General features: G+C 33.8%; 1 protein-coding gene across 2 annotated transcripts in view; it reads right to left on the bottom strand.

The window, feature by feature from the left end:
- LOC106088696 (uncharacterized) overlaps positions 1 to 16229 on the bottom strand; it is a 94744-nt gene extending 78515 nt beyond the window's left edge. For both annotated transcript variants that reach the window (XM_013254346.2, XM_013254347.2), the window contains exons 1-2: positions 15552 to 16229; positions 2094 to 3605 (exon numbers count right to left, since the gene is read on the bottom strand). In XM_013254346.2, coding sequence (XP_013109800.2) covers positions 2094 to 3386 — 1293 coding nt within the window. In that variant the 5' untranslated portion in view covers positions 3387 to 3605; positions 15552 to 16229. The remainder of the gene's footprint in view (positions 1 to 2093; positions 3606 to 15551) is intronic.
- Positions 16230 to 20464: the final 4235 nt, after the last annotated feature.

Below are 20464 nucleotides of genomic sequence, written 5' to 3'. Positions count from 1 at the left end.
ATAACGAATCTGGCATACAAATTCATGTTGAAGTATAGGTGATCATACCACCCCCACAAAAACGCCCAATATGGGTACATTAGCCAATCACGGATATATGGGACTCGGTTCTTTGTTCCGTATAGACTTAAAAACAGCCGAACCGATTTTCTCCAAATTTTTGCTTATTGTGTAGGTTGGTCTGGAAGGAAACGGGCTATATAATTTTTCGGTATCGGAAGGGGGACGGACCCTCCCCCTTATACCAAAAACAAAACCCAAAACCAAAAGTGAACCCATCGCGACAATATAGGTATCAAATGAAAAGTATTGAAGAGTAGAATACGAATATGGTATTAAAATTTGAGTCTAAGTACCCATCGGCACGCCCCAACCCCAAAACTCCCCCAAAACCGACATATTGGACGTTCATTTCAATATGGGGCTCAAATGAAAGGTATTCGGGAGTAGATTTCGAATATGGCATACAAAATCAGACCGAAGTATAGGGGGTCACGTCACCCCTCAAAAACGCCATTAGAACCATTATGACTATATGATACTTCGCTGAACCGATTTTCTTAAAATTTTCATAGATTGTATACGTATGTCTGGAAGGAAACATAGGCTATATAATTTTTAGATATTGGGTAGAGGCGGTCCTTCCCCCTTATCCCAAAAATGCCACCCATATGCGAAAGTGGTCCGATGGGTACAATAAGGGTATCAAATGAAAAGTATTGAAAACCAGAAAACGAATATCGTATTAAAATTTGGGACCAATTACGTAGCGGGCTCCCTCCAACCCCAAAACTGATCTAAACAGATATATTCAAAGTTTATGTCAATATGGGACTCAAATGAAAAGTATTAGGCATTAGATTACAAATATGGCTTAAAACATTAGGTCCAAGTAATGAGAGGTCGCCCACTCCCAAATAACCCCAAATAGACATATTAGCCGACCATGGCTATATGGGACTCAAATAAAAGGTATTAGGGTGTAGATTGCGAATATGACATTAAAATTAGCGTTCAAGTCTAGACGGCTCTTTTCCTCCTAAGATACGTCAAAAGGATTATTTGACCCATTATGACAATATGGGAATGAAAGGTATTTGAGAGTAGAAAACGAATTTGATATCCAATTTTGGAGCCAAGTGTTTTGGGGTATGCCCTAAAGCACCCCCTAAACTGAACTTCATTTCCGTTGGGAATAAAGAACGAATTTGATATCTATTTTCAGTGCAAAGTGCCGGTGGCCGCCCCAGCCTCAAAACACCCTCCAAACGGTTCATAAAATTACCGGCCAATATGGGGCTCAAATTAAAGGGATTTGAAAATGCAGCACGAATTTGATATCCATATTTGAGTCGAAATGACTGAGGTGCCATCCCACCCCTAATGAGAACATTGCCCTTGGGAAGAACATTACCACCAGGAACCGAGAAGAGGCAAATTCTCGCACATCAATGAGTGATTTCCGATTCAAGTTTAAACTCAATGATAAGGGACCTTTCTTTTAAGCCGAGTCCAAACGGTGTCCCGCAGTGCAACACCTCTTGACTATGCATGGTATTGCACCTCGTAAATGTCGCCAACATAAAGAGGGGATAAACACCGCCAGGATTCCAACGCGTTCAGCGTCATAGACTACAACGGCACGAATTCGGTATCCGCATTCAGGGCGAAGTGTCCCCATCCTAAAAAGATAATAGAGAGTTAAAGATTACGCAGCGGAGCGGGCGCGGTTCGATAATAGAGAGTTAAGGAATACGCAGCGGAGCGGGCTCGGTTCGGCTAGTATGATACAAAAATTAAGATATTTGTTTCATTTACAATTTGTTTAAGAATCCTTTTTTAAGGAAAAATTAAAACATTTTCGATGCAAATAAAATTTTGACAAAATTTTCTGTACAAATAAAATTTTCTATACAAATTAAATAATAAATTAAAATTTTGAAAAATTTTTCTATAAAAAAATGTTGAAAAAAATTTCTAAAACAAAAACAAACAAACAAAATTTTCATAAAATTTTTTATAAGAAAAATTGAAAAAAAAATTTTTAGTTTTTTTTTTTTTCAGTTCTTTTTTTTTTTTCTATTCTCCCTTACCTTATTCCTTAACAGCATACTTGGCTGATGCATATCACGATTATTGCGATTTCTTTCGATAACTGTCCTGCAGTCATCACACAAACTTCCTATGTTATTATTCAGATAAAGTCCAGTTTTGGCATTTTTGCTCTTCCCCAGGCCATTGGAAACGCTCATGGAACGTTGAGAATTGGCAGAGACTTTCTTAAACTTTGAGGGCAGTGTATAGTAATAGTTCTCTTTATCCTGATCCAATGCCGATGCTGCCGCTGTTGCTGCTGCTGCTGCTGCACTTTGCTGTGAGTTACGTTCCGTCTCCGATTGTGAATTGGAGGAATCGTCTATAAATTTAAAATCATCATTATCCGCATCCAAAATCAGCGGTGTGGAACCACTTAGAGGGGAAGTGGGTGTAGATATGGGTATGATATGCTCCACGGGTTCCTCCAACATATTGCCCAAACTATTCGAGCGTGGTGTGGTCTTCTCTATGGCCTTGGCTTTGGCCGTCATTAGCTCACCATTTCTGCTGATGAGCAATTCTACGGGGCGGGTAACCAATATGGTGCGGGTGCTGGTAATGGTGGTGGAGCGTAGAAATTCGGTTTTATGGGTTAATATGGGGGGACTACTACAACCACCAATGCCACTTTTCCAGCTGGGCGGCCATTTGGGTGAGCAGGGTGCTGAGGCAGACAACGAGGAGGGCAAGCGATTACCTACGGTTGTTGATTCCGAGGAAGTCTCATGACGCACTATTTGCAGATTTTGCTTTTGATCGGGCCCATAATTGGGTATCACATTGTCATAGGGCGAAGGAGGTGCCTGCATTAGCGTTGTCGGCGTTGTGGCTGTGGGAGTCTTATAATCAGCTATACTATTATAGGGATTGAGCGAAGGAGATCTTGCAGGCGAGCAGGTAGTTGGCGTGGTCGAATCTGGTGTTATGGTAGAGCTGGTATCATTGCTGCCACTACTGCCGCTGGTCACCGTGTTGGGTGATAAGGGCGGGGTGCGAGATCTCGATTTGCTGGCTATGGAACAACAGCAACGTGCACATATGCTGGCCGCACGAGATCTCTTCTCACTATCTATCAGATTGTCCGTTGAGGTGGCGCCCGGCGCTATGACCGGGCTGTCCAAGGGCTTTTGCTGTACATAGAAAGTGCTGGAGGGTAGATCTATACAACTATGTTGATATTTGCTATCCACATTGTAAAGTGAATTGGAAGATTTCTTATTTTTGGGTTGCCTTCTTAGAGAAGAGAACCAATTGGAGAAAGAAGGCCGCTTCTGTTGCAAAGAAGCCATGGCGATGTTGCGTTGATGATGCCGATGATGATCGTTGAGAACTTGGACAAATGATCACAATTTTGAACACTATTTTGTTGAAATGATTATGTTGCGTTATTAATGAACACTATTCGTTTAATAAACGATTTGGTAGTTGACTTTGAGTTGATTTTCTATCACAAATTTTTAGTTTTTTTTTTTTGGTTATTTAATAGTTTTTGTTAAAGATTTTGGCTTCTATAAATGAAAGATAAGTTGTTGTAGAAAGGTTGTTTATTGGGTGGAAAACGAAAATAAAACCGAAGGCACAGCTTCCAATTTATTTCAAATTATTTAAAATTATTTTAGTTATTTTATTTTATTTTATTTAAAATTATTTTTTCTTTATTACTAGCTGAGCCCGCCCGTTCTGCTACGAGCGATTATGATATGATAGAGAGGAGTACTCTAAATTTGGAAATTTCTTCATAATGTTAGTTGAAAATTTTCCTGTGAATCTTTTCTGCACTCAAATACCGTTTTATTCACTCCCACAAAAACTGGGCCCCAAAAGTGAAAGTCAATTTCGTACTCTACTCCCGAAGACTTTTCATTTCATAGATCCATATTGCCATGGTCGGTAAATATGTCCGAAAAGTCGTGCTCTACTCCCGAAGACTTTTCATTTAAGATCCATATTCCGATGGTCGGTAAATATGTCCGATATGAGGGATTTTGGGGGTTGGCTGACCCACGAAACACAAATTCCCACAATTGGATATCAGATTCGTCTTCTACTCTCAAATACCTTTGATTTGATACCCATATTGTAGTGAATGGTCTACAAATCCGTTTCGCGGGTTTTGGAAGTGGGCGACACTCCTAGGCACCGCACCCCAGATTTTGATAACAAATTTTTGTTTTTGGGTCACTGTAAGTGTAAATCGCCCTACCCATCTCGGAGATCGGTTGTTTTTGAAAATAAGGGTAAGGAGGAGGGAAAATTTTAAGAAAATCATTTCAGCCGTTCTTGAGTCTACGGGACAAATAAACAAACCGGCTCCCAAATAGACATATTTGGTCAATATGCCCATTTGGGGAGTTTTCGGGGGGTTTGTGTGACAGTTTTTGTATGCCAGATTCGTAATTTACTCCCGAATACCTTTCATTTGAGTCCCATATCGATATGAAAGTTAAATTTGTCTGCTTGGGGGAGTTCTGGGGTTAGGGCGATTTCCGGGGAACTGGGACCCACTTCAATACTATATTCGCATTATACTCTTCAATACCTTTCATTTGATACCCATATTGTCATTATCGGTCCACTTTTGATTTTGGGTGGTGTTATGGAGGTAACGGGGGAGGATCCGCCCCCTTCCGATATCAACAAACTATAAAGCCTGCTCCTTCCTCCCGCCCATATCCGCAATCTACTCCCGAATACCTTTCATTTGAGTCCCATATCGTCATGATCGTCCAATAAACCTATTTTAGGTGGTTTTGGGGTTGGGGCGGGCCCCCAGTTGCTTGGACCCATTTTTTAATATCAAATTCGTATTCTACTCCTGAATACCTTCAGTTTGAGTCCCATATTGTCCCGATGGGTGCACTTTTATTTTTGGGTAGTACTTTGGGGGAAGGGAAGCGTCCGCCCCCCTTCCGATATCAAAAAATTATATATTTGGGTAATATGCCAATTTGGGGCGTTTTCGGGGGGTTTGTGTGACTCCCTATACTTCTAACTGATATTGTATGCCAGATTCGTAATTTACTCCCGAATACCTTTCATTTGAGCCCCATATGGATATGAACGTTCAATTTGTCTGCTTGGAGGAGTTCTGGGGTTAGGGCGACTTCCTGGGTACTTGGACCAAATTTTTAATACCATATTCGCATTATACTCTTCAATACCTTTTGTTTGATAACCATATTGTCATTATCGGTCCACTTTTGATTTTTGGTGGTGTTTTTGGGGTAACGGGGGAGGAGTGGCCCCCTTCCGTTATCAACAAACTATAAAGCCTGTTCCTTCCTCCTGCCCATATCCGTAATCTACTCCCGAATACCTTTCATTTGAGTCCCATATCGTCATGATCGTCCAATAATCCTATTTCAGGTGGTTTTGGGTTTGGGGCGGTCCCCCAGTTGCTTGGACCCAATTTTTAATATGAAATACGTATTCTTCTCCTAAATACCTTTCATTTGAGTCCTATATTGCCCCGATGAGTGCACTTTTATTTTTGGGTAGTACTTATGGGGTAAGGGGGAGGGTCCGCCCCCCTTCCGATATCAAAAAATTATATATTTGGTTAATATGCTCATTTGGGGCGTTTTCGGAGGGTTTGTGTGACCCCCTATACTTTTAACAGATTTGGTATGCTAGATTCGTAATTTACTCCCGAATACCTTTCATTTGTGCCCCATATGGATATGAATGTTCAATTTGTCTGCTAGGAGGAATTCTGGGGTTAGGGCGACTTCCTGGGAACTGGGACCCACTTTAATACTATATTCGCATTATACTCTTCAATACCTTTCATTTGATAACCATATTGTCATTATCGGTCCACTTTTGATTTTGGGTGATGTTTTTGGGGTAACGGGGGAGGATCCGCCCCCTTCCGATATCAACAAACTATAAAGCCTGTTCCTTCCTCCTGCCCATATCCGCAATCTACTTCCGAATACCTTTCATGAGCCCCATATCGTCATGATCGTCCAATAAACCTATTTTAGGTGGTTTTGGGTTTGGGGCGGGCCCCCAGTTGATTGGACCTAATTTTTAATATGAAATACGTATTCTTCTCCTAAATACCTTTCATTTGAGTCCTATATTGCCCCGATGGGTGCGCATTTAATTTTGGGTAGTACTTTTGGGGTAAGGGGGAGGGTCCGCCCCCCTTCCGATATCGAAAAATTATAAAGCCTATGTTTCCTTTTTTTTATACATTTCCTACTTTTTCCTTCCAAAAAATCATAACTCTTACTTACATTCTTGTACTAAAGTTATCGCCCTTTTTCATTTAAGAGTTTTTCCTATGAAAAATGTTACCCCTGGGTCTATTTCGTTTGATTAACAAGTAGCTAAAATGTTGCTATAAAAAAACCCCAAAGAAATAATCAAAATACTGCACCATGAATAAGAAAAACCCTAAAACCAGAAACGAAAAGTCAAAAGAAAATCTGACCGTTAAATTAGATTTGTGGGTCCCTTATGTTTCGGGCGACATTTGTGGGGAAAAACAAACTCAAAACACAAACAAATTACGCTAATGCCTATCTTAAGGTATAGACAATGAGATAGACAAAACACCAAAAACAAGAGAACGGACAGACAGGCAGACACTTGCATGGAGACAAATAACACCTCAAGGGTTACAGGCAGCCACAGTGCCTGTGAAAAAGAAGTTGTGTGTGTTTTGTTGCAATCCACCACAATTTCAACACGAATTTCAACTTCCGTTTCCCAGGCAACACTTACACACACCAACAGCCACTTGATCTATTATGGCCCAAAAAATGGTAAAAAAAAAGAAATCTCACAATGCAATTTACACAAAAGTTGTGTTTCCAAAGATTTAGATGAAGTGTTGCATTAGGAAATAGTTGGCTACACATTTTAGTAGCAGAGGGAAAGGAAAGGGCCCTGGAAAAAGGGTTGCTAATTTAATCTTGAGATTTATGTATGACCAGATTAGTATCTTTAATCTGTCGCTTGTCTAGATTTGCATGTTGTCGCCATAAACAGGGAAATTAATGAGCCATGTGACATGTTGGCTTAGGCCGAGAATATAATGAGGGCTGGACATAAGGTAAATGAACATAAGAGGGCCCATAAATAGTTTGGAATTAAGAAAACCGTAGCAACATTTAAGTAATTAAGCATGTTGTGTTGAACAAATCGTACAAACAGTCATCCGACGATCGGTTTATATGAAAGGCATATCAGCTTATAGACTGAATGGACCCATACTTAGAGTGGAGAAATAGAGCTTAGCACTAAAAACCTCAGCAAAGTCAGACAAAAAAGAAAGAAATAAACACACACATCATTAGAAAAATGATCCTCGCCCTAACAGTCCAACAAATTAGAAATAAAAAATTTGGCTGAGCCAGGCCGTAATTTGAACTCAGGACGATCGGGCAGCAATGAACTGTTACCGTTGTCTTAGGTTCAAAGCCACAAACACAACTTCCAAACGATGCACAATAATTTATATAAATGTATACCCTGGAAGCAATTGTAGCTGCGTGGACAAGAAATCCATCGCTACAAATAGCTAGCGGGACAAAGTGTCGAACTTGGTTAGTGTTGTATGGTAGGTACTTTTGCAATTTCTTCCAGATAAATAAAACCTACCAATGTACGGCCATTGAAGCCCCCACCCTTAAATAATTCTGATGATAACCCCCATTACAAAGGTGTCGGTCGGTGGATGTAAGGCCAGAGCAAGATCGGAAATGTACCAACTCCATGCACCGGTTACACCTCACCGACACCGACCGATGATGGAGGCGGTTCTGGCAAACCGAAAAGAACCAGGGTCCGGGGTTCTTTCAATCCCGGCACGGATCAAAAGCGTGCGGAGAAGTCACTCTGGGATGCACCTCTCCCATGACGAAAAAAGGACGAACACGTACACTGAAGCGGCAGTCCTTGCCGATGTAGTGTATCTCCTATGGCTTTCATTTTTCCATTGCATGACAATTTTTGATTATTAAGCTCATCTCGAAACACATCGTTCAGGTTTTCATTACAGCTAGATCGGCTTGTACACTACTAATATGGATGAAAAAATGTTAAGTACCAACTGGTATCATAATTGGCGCTTAATGGTACTTAAATCCAACTCATTTGACTAACGCTAACGTATGTGTTTAGACCAAACAGTGCTTGCCTTATATAAAATGGTACCTGCTTGAACCAAATGGAACGTGTTTAGTACCAAATGGTACCTGCTTGAACCAAATGGTACGTGTTTAGTACCAAACGGTACGTGTTTAGTACCAAAAGGTACTTATTTAGTACCAAATTGGACATCTTTAGCCCCAAATCGTACGTGTTTAGTACCAAATGGTACGAGTTTAGTACCAAATGGTACTTGTTTAGTATCAAATGGTACTTCTTTTGTACCAAACAGTACGTGTTTAGTACAAAATGGTACTTGTTTAGTAGCAAATGGTACATGTTTAGTACCAAATGGTACTTGTTTAGTATCAAATGGTACTTGTTTAGTACCAAATGTTACGTGTTTGCAATTGGAGGTAGTTTAGTATCAAATTAAAAATATTTTTGTTTAAACTCGTACGTAGAATAGAAGGAAGTGGTACATAATATACAAACATATGGCATGTAGTGTAGTACCAAACGCATAAATGGTAAATTTTTTAATACAGAATGGTATGTCGTTAATAACAAATAGTAAGTTCTTTAAAACCAAATGGAAAGTTATTTCGAAGCACATTGTACAATAGTACGATGTTTAGTACCAAGTAGTACGCAGTTTGGTACTAAATGGTACACTTCTTAGTTAATATGTTCCTAAGTACCAAATGGAACGTTTGAAAAATATAGTAAATTTTTTAGAAATCGTTTGCTATTTCTACGGTACCCGTTTGTAATTTACATTTTCTTATCCAACTGTTTTTATAATCACCACCATAGGATGGGGGTATACTAATCTTGTCATTCCGTTTGTAACACCTCGAAATATTCGTCTAAGACCCCATAAAGTATATATATTTTTGATCCTCCCGACGTTCCGAGTCGATCTAGCCCTGTCCGTCCGTCTGTCGAAATTACGATAGCGGTCGAACGCGAAAAGCTAGCCGCTTGAGCTTTGCACAGATACTTAATATTGATGTAGGTCGTTGGGGATGGTAAGTGGGCCATAGCGGTTCAGATTTGGATGTAGCTCAGATATAAACCAATCTCCCGATTTGATTTCTTAACCACCTCGAAGCCACAATTTTTGTCCAATTTGCCTGAAATTTTGCACATAGTGTTCTGTTATGACTTACAACAACTGTGCCGACCGTACAAATCGGCCAAGTACAGCTCCCATATAAACCGATCTCCCGATTTGATTTCTTAAGCCCCTGGAAGCCACAATTTTCATCCGTTTTGGCTGAAATTTTGCATGAAATAGTTTGTTATGATTTCCAGCAAATAGGTCCATAACCTGATATAGCTGTCATATAAACCGACTTGGGGTCTTGACTTCCTGAGCCTCTAGAGGGCACAATTCTTATCTGATTTGGCTGAAATTTTGCATAAAGTGTTTTGTCATGACTTCCAATAACTGTGCATGGTGTGCTTAAAATCGGTTCCTAATCTGATATAGCTGCCATATAAAACGATCTGGGATCTTGACTTCTTAAACTACTATAGGGCGCAATTCTTGTACGATTTGGCTGAAATTTTGCATAAAATGTTTTGTTTTGTCTTGCAAGAACTGTGGTAAGTGTGGTACAAATCAGTCGATAACCTGATATAGCTGCAATATAAACCGATCTGGGATCTTGACTCCTTGAGTCACTAGAGGGCGCAATTCTTATCCGATTTGACTGAAACCTTGCAGGAAGTGTTCTGTTATGACTTCGAACAACTGTGCTAAGTATGTTTTAAATCGCCCATAACCTGATATAGCTGCCATATAAATCGATCTGGAATCGGCCTCTAGAGGGCGCAATTCTTAAACAATTTTGGTAAAATTTTGCATTAAGTGTTTTGTTATAACTTTCGAAAACTGTGCTAAGTATGGTGTAAATCAGCTCATAACCTGATATAGCTGCCATTTAAACCGATCTATAATCTTGACTTCTTAAGCCTCTAGAGGGCGCAATTCTTAACCGATGTAGCTGAAACGACTTTTCCCATGACTTCCACCATATGCATTAAATATGGTCTAAATCGATCTATAGCCTGATACAGCTCCCATAGAAACCGGTCTCCCGATTTTGCTTTTTGAGCCACTATAGGGCACAATTCTTATCCGATTTGGCTCAAACTTTGCACAATAACTTCTACTATGGTCTACAATATGCGCTTTATTTATGGTCCGAATCAGACAATAACTTGATAGAGCTCCAATAGCATAACAATTCTTATCCATAGTTCTTTGTTTGCCTAAAAAGAGATACCGGACAAAAAACTCGACAAATACGATCTATGGTAGAGACTATATAAGACCGACCTTGGCACGCTCTAATTTTTTAGTTTTCTATTTTTATTCTTTTTTTATATATTAAAAAAATTTAGGTATTCTATAAATTTAAATTTTTTGTTATACAGCTTTTTTTTTAATTTACGTTTTTAATTTTTTTTTATTTTTATTTTTCTTTTGAATTTTTTAATTGCTACATTTTTTTATTTTTTATGCAATTTTTTTTACATTTTGTTTTTTTTTTAGTTTCTTATTTTTATTTTAACTTTTTTTATAAATTATTGGCAATGATTTTTTTTTTTTTAATTTTTTAGATCTTTTATTTTCTTAGTTTACAATGATTCACTGATAATCTGTGGAGAATTTCTTTTCGTATTGTTTTTGTTTTTTTTTTCACTGGAATATGACAAATCCATATATGGTTGCACTGCCGTATTGCGACATAGTTGTTGTTGAGTAGTATTTAAATGTTTGCAATTGCCACTGTATCAATTAGCATAGCAAGATATTTTGTATAATTAGTAAAACGTAAAGGAAAGAGAGAGTGCGTATTCCACTAATCCAGATATAAGATTTTTGGCGGTTTTTTGAAGTAATAATTTTTTTTATTGCCTAGTAGGGCGAAGATTATTTATTTTATATTTTTTGTGGTTACGGAAGTAACAGGCCCGATTATAAAAAATCTTATTGGCTGTATATAATTTTTTTAAATTATATTTGTATTTTTTTTTTTTTTTTGTGAAAATACAATTTTTCATTTGTTTCTTTATAAAATATTTTTTTTACTAAACACTTTACAAATAGTTTCGTTTTTTTTTTTCAATTTTCTTATTGTATTTTTTTACAGTGCACTTATTTACAAAATAATAATAAAAAGTAGATTTTTTTTAAAGAAGCAAATATTTTTTTATTGCTCTGGCAAACTAACGATATCGCGCTTGCTGTGGAGGTATCCGTTTTCTTATTCGAATTGGCCAATTAAATGGACATATTCCAACTATCCACTAACAAAGAGCATCGAATAATGGTCATTATTTTTTTTTTTATTTTTTTAATAATAATAAAAAGTTATTTTTTTTAAGAAGCAAAGATTTTTTTATTGCTCTTGCAAACTATCGATATGGCGCATTCTGTGAAAGTATCCGCTTCATCATTCGTTTTTTCCAATTTTTTTAATTTTTTATTTTTAAACTTTATTTTTTACTTTTAAAATTTATTTTTTATTTTAAAAATTTATTTTTTATTTTTAAAATTTATTTTTTAGTTTCAAAATTTATTTTTTATTTTTAAAATTTATTTTTTATTTTTAAAATTTATTTTTTATTTTTAAAATTTATTTTTTGTTTTTAAATTTTTTTTATATTTTTTTATAATTTTTATTATTTATTTTATTTTTTTTATTATTTATTTTATTTTTTTTACTTTGTTATTTTTTATAATTGTTTATGTTTTTTATTATTTATTTTATTTTTTTATAATATTTGAATTTTTTATTACCTATTTGTTATTTTTTTTTTTATTTTATTTTCCCTATTTTTTTATTTAATTGTTTTTAATACATTTTTATTATTATTTGTTTGTTTAATTTCTTATTATTATTTGTTTTTTTTTTTATTTTTTATTATTATTTGTTTTTTTTTTTATTTTATATTATTTATTTTTTTTTTCGTTAGTTTTTTGTATAACTTGTTAATGCTTTGAAATTTTTTTATTTTTTTTTAGTTTGTTTTTTATTTTTTTAATTTGTTTTTTATTTTTTTAATTTGTTTTTTATTTTTTTAATTTGTTTTTTATTTTTTTAATTTGTTTTTTATTTTTTTAATTTTATTTTTATTTTTTAATTCTTAATTTTTTATTATATTTTTTTACTTTGTTATTTTTTATGTTTTTTTTTATTATTTTTTTATTTTAGTTTTTATTATTTTTTATTTTAGATTTTATTATTTTTTTATTTTAGTTTTTTTTTATTTTTTTCAGTTTTTATTATTTTTTATTATTTTTTTATTTAATTTTTGATTATTTTTTAATTATTTTTTATTTTTTTTTGATTTGCTTTGATTTTTTTTTTAATTTTTACATTTTTTATTTTTTTTATTTTTTAATTTTATTTTTTTTTTAATTTAAATTTTTTTTTTACTATTTTTTAATTTTTTTAGTTTTTATTATACACTCCACCATAAGATGGGGGGTATACTAATTTCGTCATTCTGTTTGTAACTACTCGAAATATTCGTCTGAGACCCCATAAAGTATATATATTCTTGATCGTCGTGACATTTTATGTCGATCTAGCCATGTCCGTCCGTCTGTCCGTCCGTCTGTCCGTCCGTCCGTCCGTCCGTCCGTCTGTCTGTCGAAAGCACGCTAACTTCCGAAGGAGTATAGCTAGCCGCTTGAAATTTTGCACAAATACTTCTTATTAGTGTAGGTCGGTTGGTATTGTAAATGGGCCATATCGGTCCATGTTTTGATATAGCTGCCATACAAACCGATCTTGGGTCTTGACTTCTTGAGCCTCTAGAGTGCGCAATTCTTATCCGATCAGAATTAAATTTTGCACGACGTGTTTTGTTATGATATCCAACAACTGTGCCAAGTATGGTTCAAATCGGTCCATAACCTGATATAGCTGCCATATAAACCGATCTTGGGTCTTGACTTCTTGAGCCTCTAGCGTGCGCAATTCTTATCCGATTGGAATGAAATTTTGCACGACGTGTTTTGTTATGATATCCAACAACTGTGTCAAGTATGGTTCAAATCGGTCCATAATCTGATATAGCCGCCATATAAACCGATCTTGGGTCTTGACTTCTTGAGTCTCTAGAATGCGCAACTCCTATCGGATTTGGCTGAAATTTTGCATGACGTATTTTATTCTTACTTTCAACAACTGTGTCAAATAGGGTTGAAATCGGATCATAACCTGATATAGCTGCCATATAAACCGATCTGGGATCTTGACTTCTTGAGCCTCTAGAGGTCGCAATTATTATCCGATTTGCCTGAAATTTTGTACGACGGATCCTCTCATGACCATCAACATACGTGTTTATTATGGTCTGAATCGGTCTCTAGCCCGATACAGCTCCCACATAAATCGATCTCTCTATTTTTCTTCGTGAGCCCCCAATGGGCGCAATTTACTGACATTGGCTGACATTTTACACAGCTCTCCAACATATAGTTTAATTGTGGTCCGAACCGGACTATATCTTGATATCGCTCTAATAGCAGAGCAACTCTTTTCTTATATCCTTTTTTGCCTAAGAAGAGATGCCGGGAAAAGAACTCTACAAATGCGATCCATGGTGGAGGGTATATAAGATTCGGCCCGGCCGAACTTAGCACGCTTTTACTTGTTTTTTAATTTTTTTAGTTTTTATTTTTTAATTTTTTTAGTTTTTATTTTTTAATTTTTTTTATTATATTTGTATTTTTTTATTACCTATTTGTTAATTTTTTATTTTATTTTCTCCATTTTTTTATTTAATTGTTTTTAATACATTTTTATTATTTTTGATTATTTTTTGTTTGTTTTATTTTTTATTATCATTTGTTTGTTTTATTTTTTATTATTATTTGTTTGTTTTATTTTTTATTATTTATTATGTTTGTATTTAATTTTTTATTATTTTTTAATTTTATTTTATGTTAATTTTTTATAGAACTTTTTAATGCTTTGAATATTTCTCTATTTTTTTTTATTTAATTTTTAATATTTTTTTATTTTAATTTTTGCTTTAATATTTTTTTTATTTTTTTAAATTTTTTATTATTTGTTTTTACTTTGTAATTTTTTATGTTTTTCATTTTTTATTTGATTATTTTTATTATATTTTAATTTTTTTATTTTATTTTCTTTTATATTTTTTTATTTAATTTTTTATTATTTTTTAATTTTATTTTTTGTTAATTTTTTGTATTCAACTTTTTAACGCTATGATTTTTTTTAATTTTTGTTTACTGTTTAATTTTAAATTTAATTTAAAATTTTCTGTATATAACTTTTTAACGCTTTTGATTTTTTTTATTTTTTTTTTAGTTTTTTAACTTTGTTATATTTTTTTATATTATTTTTTATTATATTTTAATTTTTTTATTACCTATTTTTTAATTTTTTTATATTTTTTCTTTAATATTTTTTTTTTTAAATATTTGTAATATTTTTATTTAATTTTTTATTTGTTTATATCTCTTTTTATTATTTGTTTTTTTTTATTTTTTATTTTAATTTTTATTATTTTTATATATGTTTATATATGTATATAACTTTTGATTGCCTTGATTTTTTTTAAATAAGTCACATGCATAACCTTTTTTCTTTTTTTTAAGATTTCCTTCTTTCGATTTGTCTAATTTTTTCTGATTGTTTAACAATAAAAACTAAATATTATACATTTTTTATTATTATTTTTTTTTAATTTTTTCATTATTGTGTTATTTTTTTTGTTTATATTTTTTTTATTTAATTTCTTCATTTATTTTTTTATTTATTCAATTTTTGATTGTTTTTTTTAACGAATTCGTCACATGTAAAAGAATTTTTTATAAGATTTCCTTCTGTCGATTTTTCCAATTTTTTTCCTTATTTTTGTCAATAAAACCAAATAAATGTTATAATATTTTTAATTATTTTTTTTTTTCATAACAGAAGTTGTTTTCATTAAAGCCACACAAATCTTTTTATCTTCAACTCTTTTATATTTTTAATCTCTACAAGTATTGCTTGCTTATGTATTTGCAAAATGAATCATTTCTCCTCAATTCATTATCAATTTTTGGGTTAGAGAATGTGATTTAACAAAATGCTGCAAGGTGAATGATGTGACTCTTTAACATTTAAGAACTCCATAAATATTTTTTTTTTATAAACCATATAAACTGTTTATCTTCAATCTTTATTGGCTTTGTCATATCTTCACACTTTTTAAAAATATTTTTGTTATTCCTCAATTTTCATGGTATTTTTCATTATAATTTTTCCAATATTAATTTTCACACCACTAGAGAGAAACAGCACAAATAAACAACGCACCCTTCAATCGCAATTCAATATGAAAATTATTATTCTTTCTTTTTTTTATGTTGTTGCTCATTTAAATTCATTCCACTCGTCGTGATAATTCCGCAAAATAGATGACTTGTTATAAAGCGTTTTCGTTTTATATTATTTAAGCGCTAAAACACCTTATACGTGCGCCGCGAAAATTAATTGGCCATATAGCCACGTAACCGTAACATCATGTTTCGCTCACGACCGATGAAATAGAACTGAACACAAGTGTGAGAATGTATAGTAGCAATATCGTAAAAATCGTAAATATGAATGAGGCACATAATCTCTTTCAATTCATTATTTCTCTTTTTTAATCGTAACAACAACAACTACCCTGGTTTTTCTCTCTCGCCGCGCACACACACTTGCAGTGGAGTAGAGTGGCCATCCATTGTCTCATGCGGCCTCAGTTGTAAACATTTGGCTTCGTTCATTTACCTACACAAACCTATGGGAGAAAAAATTTCCCATTTCATAGAGAGAGAAAATCCCACAAAATAAAAAATTTCCCAATTGCCCGCAGATGTTTAGAAATATTTCAAATTGGAGATGCATTTGGAAAAAAGAAGGGGAAACAAAACAAAGGCGGAATATCTTTACAAGATGTGGGTAGGTGATAGAAAATTGCAACAAAAAGTTCTATGATAAGCAACATTTCAATGAAATTTCTAAGAATAGAAAGTTTCAAAACTCTTTTTTTGTTTTTTAATAAAACTTCAAAAAAAAAAATTTTTTAAAATGTTCCAACAAGAAAAAAATTTTTAAATAACCCTTACATATTAAGAAAAATTTGGAAAAAAAATCCTGAAAATAAGATATTTTGAAATGCTTGACCCGTTGAGTGGAGCGAAACTCGGAACTGTAACTCGTAATAGGTCATAATTTTTGGAAGAAAAATTTAAATCACTCAAGGATAGCTGCGAAAGAGGTATCCATTAGGCGATTGGTGATCTGCGTCTGTTTCCAGTGGAGCGGCAGATTTAGAGCCCGGTAGTAGGCTTAGAATGGACTCCAAAGACCCAACAGCTGCGGTATTGGTATCAGGCCGTAGCATGTTGTCTGCTACTGAAACCTCGACTGGTGGAGCGGCTGCTCCTAGCTCCACTAGCTGACAGACGACTGGTCAGCAGGGGATTTTGACGAAGGCACCGGGATAGAGTCTAAAAGACAAGGCCAAACCTATTCCTTCTTCGCATGCCTATAATTTGCATAAGCCATCGGCCTTCCCCGGCAAACCAACACCAGGTTGGATTAATAGAAGACGCATCGCTTTCAGGATTATTCAGAGGCTTGGTGCGAAGGATCCTAAGACTCTCACTGATAGGTAGAGAGATTCCCTAAATCGGGCTCAGGAAATCGCGGTACAGCCTACCCCAAAGACTACACGACTAGGTTCGGAAACTGCACCGCAGTTAGCTAAAAGGCTGCGGTCACTTGGAGGGCATCCCATGCCTAAAAGAACTAGGGCGAACAACAGTAAGATGGGTCCAAGAACCTTTGCTAATGTCGCTAGAGACAGTTTGGTAACGGCAGTTGTCGACAGGGGAGAAGAACAGGGCTACATACCTAGGAATAATTGGAGAGGGATAATCAATGGACTCTCATCAGTATACTTCGATGTCCTTGCGAAATTTCGAGGCCGATACAGACTAATTGCCTTGGGCGATCAACGCTCAATAAAAAATATTGGTGAGATCTGGCCAGATTTAGTCAAGAAGGAAGATATTCCTTCTCGACAAATGGCGCATGCTTTGATACCAAGGATTTCCTCAGATCCTGAAGCGATACTTGGAAGACTAAAGGAATGTAATCCCAATCTTTCAACCACCGACTGGAACACTGGTAAATTGGATGAGGCTGATGGTGACCGGAGACATGCAGTATTCGTACTTAACTCCGGCCGTCTTGCAGGCCTCAGCAAGTCTGAAGGGGTTGTATAATAAGGTTGTATCCTTCTGTCGAAACTGAAGGTCTATAGAAGTGGTGGGGTTGGGAAATCAGGAGACAACTAAAGTCTGGCTGATAGCAGGAGATTGAAAATCCCCCTGCCACAATCGAGACTGGAGGGGATAGACGGGGCTCAAAGTGCACGCCAGCGGGGAAGCACGGAACTCAGAAAGTACTTCGACAGCAGCAGTAAGTGAAGAATCTAAGGAGAAATCGTCCACACTGCAAGTATCCAGTGTCCTGAGAAAGAGTGGTGCCACAGCTTTCTCACCTGCCACTGGATGTGTATGGAAGCTCATCATGACAAAGTCTAACGAATCTTGTGAGGATGAAAAAATTCACCTGTTCTGGGTGCCTGGCCACAGAGATATCCCAGGAAATTGTAAAGCAGATGAGCTATGCCTTTAGCGACATGTAAGCTAAGTTTTCAGGACCAGGCCCGAAGGGCAACGAATGATAGATGGTCACAAAGAGGGGGCTGTGAGCATTCCAAAACATCTAGACTTGAAGAGGTCTACTGCTTTGCTGTCATTGGCTAGAACAGACGTCTCAATCATTGTGTCCGTCATGACAGGTCACTGTATAATCGGAAAACATGCTGACAGATTGAGGTTGCCAGCAACGATTTTTGCAGAAGCTGTAGTGACATCGAGGAAGAAGAGAATATAGAACACCTTCTGTGTATGTGTCCCGCGCTAGTAGTTAGAAGGAGTTCACTTTAGGTTCTCATTTCTTTGAGAACCTGTCTCATTTAGCGGATGTGAACATTCGCAAATTATTGGGCTTTTTGAAGCGATCTGGATGGTTCAACGGTAGGACCCAGAAGGCATCTTCCTTCTTCTGTTCCTGTGGCATCGCAATGGACGAAAACGTTTAAGTTTGTCTGATGGCAGTCTGTCACATAAACCTTATCTAACCTAAACTTTATGTCAAACTAAAAAATAGGAAAACTTTGTTCAAAAATTTCGGTTTAACCAATCATGGGGGAACCCCCTCGAAGGGCATGTTTTCCGATTGGGACAATATGGGTATCAAATGAAAGGTATTCGGGAGTAGAATACGGATATGATGTGAAAAATTGGATCCAAGTAACTAGGGCGGGGTTCAAGCTCATAACCGCACCAAAAGTACCCGCCCAAAATAAAAAGTGGACTGTTTGGGACAATATAGGACTGCAATGAAAGGTATTCGAGGGTAGAGTATGAATATGATTATCGAATGACGATAGAGAACGAATCTGAAGTTAATAGTAGGGATCAAAAACCCGCCCCAACATCAGAGAAAAATATTTCAGAAATAACCACCTTGCTACAAACAAATCCCAAACGGATAGGTACCATATTCAGGACAAAATGGTACTCAAACAAAACGTCTATGGGAGGAGTACGAATCTGATGTCCATGTTCGGGAGAAGTGTCCCTATGCTGTCCACTCCAAAAAAAAGACCCAAATGACAAAATTTTCTATAAAAATAAAATTTTGACAAAAATTTCTATAAAAAGAAAATTTTGACAAAATTTTCTATAGAAATAAAATTTTGACAAAATTTTCTATAGAAATAAAATTTTGACAAAATTTTCTATAGAAATAAAATTTTGACAAAATTTTCTATAGAAATAAAATTTTGACAAAATTTTCTATAGAAATAAAATTTTGACAAAATTTTCTATAGAAATAAAATTTTGACAAAATTTTCTATAGAAATAAAATTTTGACAAAATTTTCCATAGAAATAAAATTTTGACAAAATTTTCTATAGAAATAAAATTTTGACAAAATTTTCTATAGAAATAAAATTTTGACAAAATTTTCTATAGAAATAAAATTTTGACAAAATTTTCTATAGAAATAAAATTTTGACAAAATTTTCTATAAAAATAAAATTTTGACAAAATTTTCTATAGAAATAAAATTTTGACAAAATTTTCTATAGAAATAAAATTTTGACAAAATTTTCTATAGAAATAAAATTTTGACAAAATTTTCTATAGAAATAAAATTTTGACAAAATTTTCTATAGAAATAAAATTTTGACAAAATTTTCTATAGAAATAAAATTTTGACAAAATTTTCTATAGAAATAAAATTTTGACAAAATTTTCTATAGAAATAAAATTTTGACAAAATTTTCTATAGAAATAAAATTTTGACAAAATTTTCTATAGAAATAAAATTTTGACAAAATTTTCTATAGAAATAAAATTTTGACAAAATTTTCTATAGAAATAAAATTTTGACAAAATTTTCTATAGAAATAAAATTTTGACAAAATTTTCTATAGAAATAAAATTTTGACAAAATTTTCTATAGAAATAAAATTTTGACAAAATTTTCTATAGAAATAAAATTTTGACAAAATTTTCTATAGAAATAAAATTTTGACAAAATTTTCTATAGAAATAAAATTTTGACAAAATTTTCTATAGAAATAAAATTTTGACAAAATTTTCTATAGAAATAAAATTTTGACAAAATTTTCTATAGAAATAAAATTTTGACAAAATTTTCTATAGAAATAAAATTTTGACAAAATTTTCTATAGAAATAAAATTTTGACAAAATTTTCTATAGAAATAAAATTTTGACAAAATTTTCTATAGAAATAAAATTTTGACAAAATTTTCTATAGAAATAAAATTTTGACAAAATTTTCTATAGAAATAAAATTTTGACAAAATTTTCTATAGAAATAAAATTTTGACAAAATTTTCTATAGAAATAAAATTTTGACAAAATTTTCCATAGAAATAAAATTTTGACAAAATTTTCTATAGAAATAAAATTTTGACAAAATTTTCTATAGAAATAAAATTTTGACAAAATTTTCTATAGAAATAAAATTTTGACAAAATTTTCTATAGAAATAAAATTTTGACAAAATTTTCTATAGAAATAAAATTTTGACAAAATTTTCTATAGAAATAAAATTTTGACAAAATTTTCTA

This window comes from Stomoxys calcitrans, chromosome 3 (genome assembly GCF_963082655.1).
Source record: "Stomoxys calcitrans chromosome 3, idStoCalc2.1, whole genome shotgun sequence".
In the NCBI taxonomy this organism is placed as follows: domain Eukaryota; kingdom Metazoa; phylum Arthropoda; class Insecta; order Diptera; family Muscidae; genus Stomoxys; species Stomoxys calcitrans.
The sequence above is the reverse complement of the archived record's forward strand: the minus strand, read 5'-3'. Positions and strand labels throughout refer to the sequence as shown.